The sequence below is a fragment of the Perca fluviatilis genome, chromosome 24 (genome assembly GCF_010015445.1).
Source record: "Perca fluviatilis chromosome 24, GENO_Pfluv_1.0, whole genome shotgun sequence".
NCBI lineage: Eukaryota > Metazoa > Chordata > Actinopteri > Perciformes > Percidae > Perca > Perca fluviatilis.
In genome coordinates this window covers 398,894-402,792 of record NC_053135.1, presented here as the reverse complement: position 1 = coordinate 402,792, position 3,899 = coordinate 398,894, and the positions used below count along the sequence as shown (strand labels likewise).

The 3,899-nt window shown below is 39.7% G+C and overlaps 1 protein-coding gene across 1 annotated transcript; it reads left to right on the top strand.

The window, feature by feature from the left end:
• Positions 1-1,808: 1,808 nt before the first annotated feature.
• On the top strand, positions 1,809-3,121 carry LOC120554687 (contactin-4-like; the record flags this gene model as incomplete). The annotated part of the gene is given in 1 exon segment (XM_039793702.1): positions 1,809-3,121. A coding segment is annotated over 1 exon segment (1,248 nt). The 3' UTR covers positions 3,114-3,121.
• Between the last annotated feature and the right edge of the window lie 778 nt (positions 3,122-3,899).

Genomic DNA, 3,899 nt, shown 5'->3' with positions numbered 1-3,899 from the left:
CCCGTTGTCGCCGTTCGGTTACGTATTGTGATAAGTCAACAGGCAGAAACGGACAAAATAATAAGTTCAAAGTTCAAATTAATGTTGTCATGTGCATTCAAAATTCACAAAGTACAGAGAATAAGGCGAAATGTGCGCTGCCCTATCACTCTTCTTCACATAAATACTATCAAACATCCACTTTGAATAAATATAATAAATATAATAAAATGACCTGAATACAACCCTGAAATCCGAGACACCACCACCACCCACCACACACACACACCACCCACCACCACCACACCACCGCCTAGTCAAGACCAACAATTTAAAAAAAGTGAGTTTTTGTCAGTCAGCGTCCACTAAAAGTTCAGTTGTTGCCGCTGACAGACTCAGATTATTATTCTAAGTGTCTGACAACATTATGGGATGGATCCCTACAGAGATAGACCTTTTAGTTAAAGAGTAAGATCCTTTTAGTTTAATATGTAACAGCCCCGAAATCACCATCACCAAACTCCACCAGACTCCATGTAAATAATCAGGACTTTTAGCGTGTATAGAGCCAGCATATCTCCACCAGACTCCATGTAAATAATCAGGACTTTTAGCGTGTATAGAGCCAGCATATCTCCACCAGACTCCATGTAAATAATCAGGACTTTTAGTGTGTATAGAGCCAGCATATCTCCACCAGACTCCATGTAAATAATCAGGACTTTTAGCGTGTATAGAGCCAGCATATCTCCACCAGACTCCATGTAAATAATCAGGACTTTTAAGGTGTATAGAGCCAGCATATCTCCACCAGACTCCATGTAAATAATCAGGACTTTTAGCGTGTATAGAGCCAGCATATCTCCACCAGACTCCATGTAAATAATCAGGACTTTTAGTGTGTATAGAGCCAGCATATCTCCACCAGACTCCATGTAAATAATCAGGACTTTTAGCGTGTATAGAGCCAGCATATCTCCACCAGACTCCATGTAAATAATCAGGACTTTTAGCGTGTATAGAGCCAGCATATCTCCACCAGACTCCATGTAAATAATCAGGACTTTTAGCGTGTATAGAGCCAGCATATCTCCACCAGACTCCATGTAAATAATCAGGACTTTTAGTGTGTATAGAGCCAGCATATCTCCACCAGACTCCATGTAAATAATCCACCAGAGTGGTGATTGTTGGAACAGTGGAAAGATGAACCAAGATGGCAGGAACCTGATGGAGTTACCCTTTAGGTTATTGATCTTTTTATCTGTGTGTTGTTGTTCCAGGGTCAAAGGTCGTCCAAATGTCCTGATGTATCCTGAACATCTGCCCGAGCGACACACTACTAAATAGGCGATATGAACAAAATCTAGTATCCCGATATTTATAGCACTTTTGACGATAATTAGACTATATCCTTTAAAAAAGTGTTTTTAAAAGTCTGAGTAACTTAATCACTGATGATAAAAATGGGCACAATGTTGAAAGAAAACAGTTATTATTTTCTTTAAAATGTAAGTATTCAAGTTAAAACAATTCAAATACATACAAAATCCTAATTGAACTAATGTAGAAACATTGAACTCTGAGTCAACATTCAGTTGGAGACCTCTGTTGCAATGTAAATTGTGAAACCTTCACTTTTACAGAAAATGATGTTAGACGAGTATCAGCCAATCAGAACTCACCATGACATGCAGCAGCCTCATGCAGAAGAGTCTCAGGCTCCGGACCAGTCCCCCTAAATCTAGGGCACTCCTTTGATAAGTCAACAGGCAGAAACAGACCATAATAAGTTCAAGTTCAAGTGTATTGTCATGTGCATTTAAAAGGTTGGTGTAGAGCGTATATGAGCTTAGTGGTGTCAGTGTTTGTCACCTCGGAGCAGAATGGCTGCAGTCACAGAGCTCTCCTTCCTGCTGTTTGCTCTCAGCAACTACATCCATGCTCAAGAAGTGATTATCCTCCGAGATGAAGTAGACTCTTACACCTTCAAGCTCCCCGAGAACAGCACCTCCTGCCTGATCTCCAGATGTGTTGGTGAGGAGCAGCTTGTCCTGTGGAACACCTCTGACCTCTGGTCCAACAGCTCCTCAGTACCTCAACACCTGAAACAACGACTTGTCAGCTCGGTGAAAACTTCTTCTTACACCATCCTCAACCTGACCCATTCAGACTCCGGCCGGTACCGAGAGGAGTGTTGGACTGAGGGCAACGTGACGCATGACAACAACTTCACTATTACTGTTTGTCCTTCAACAGATTGGAGCGATATCACAATTGATCCCACTTCAGTGAGACTTGGAGGAACAGTGGACCTGCCATGTTGGGGAGCAGCTGATAATCTGGATATCCAGTGGCTCAAACAGGACTCTAGAGATGATTATGAAACATGGAGAAGAGTTTTTTGGGACAAGACGACATCAGTGATGGACAATGTTAGAGGAAGATACCAAGTGGTGACAAACACATCAACTCTTCGTGTTTCCAACGTCACAGCAACAGACTTTACAGCCTACAGCTGTCTGGTGATGAACCAACAGCAGTGTGTTAGCAGTTACCCTGTAGGGTTGGTACCACAGTATGAGGTAATCTACCGCTCAGTGGGAGAGACCGCTGTGTTGCCGTGCTCTATCACTGACTCCACTGATGAACAGCCCCCACGTTGGACTAAACCGTTCTCCACTGACCTAGGCCAACTAAAGCAGACTGATCCTTCAGTAGACCAAAACTACTCGCTGGTGTTTTCATCTCTAATGTTAAATCACTCAGGTCGGTACTACTGTAAAGCCCCTAATAGAGTGCAACATTATTATCTGTTTGTGTGTCCCAAATTTGGCCCCCCTGCTGTAGAGCTCTTCTCAGAGGGAGAAGAAGTCACTCTCAGATGCAGAGATTGGGGAAAGGGTAAGGGGCATGTTTGGTTTATCAAGTCTAACAGAACAGAGGGAAGAATCTTTAGTGTATGGTATGATCAGAGCATGAGCAGAGTGAGCTGGTACCGTAATAATGGTACCCTGGTTATCTCTAATATCTCAGTGGGAGACGCAGGGGAGTACTGGTGTGTAGTTTATGATGATGATTATGGTCATTATCAGTGTGTGTCAACAGAGAGAACTGTGTTAGTGTGGCTTTAATACAGCCTGGTATACACTGGCTTTAAAACAAGGGATGGGACACATTCATGCAGAGAAAACATTTAAACTAGAACACAAAAGACAAAAACAACAAACAGAAATGATGGGAAATAAGACATAAATACCCAATAATTATTATTATAATAATATAAAATAAGTTTTGAATGTTAGAAGTGAACATCTGTCTGTATTAGTATGTTGTGTATATATGTAGATGATATTGTATACATGATATTGTATAGATATTGAGTTAGTTGATCTTTTCTTGACTGTGTGTGTGTTCCAGACGTATTTTGTATCTAAAGATTATGTGATGTTGTATATTATACATGAAGGAATATGAATTGTCTTTAATGGATTTATAATACTTGTATCTTGCAGTGTTGTCAGTGTTATAAACTTGTTATTATATTTTGGTCTATATCTATAATCTATCGTCTGTATAATAAACATTATTAATGAACTATAAAACTTGTTCTGATTGTGATTTCTGATTAATTATTATAAGCAACATATCTCTGGGTCTGTAAAATGTTTCTTATGTTAACTTTCAGTAAGTAAAGTTGATTTCTAAAGCACATTTAAACACACATTAATCTGACCAAAGTGCTGAATAAAAGAACATTAAAATGTAATTATCAAAACCCAAAAAGAAGATCCCAACACCAACAACAAGCAACAGTTCCCACTATATATATATATATATATATATATATATATCATTATAAAGTTAATGAAATAAAAGGTGTTGTACTTTGTCTCAGCTACAGCTCTGAGTCTCTCCCT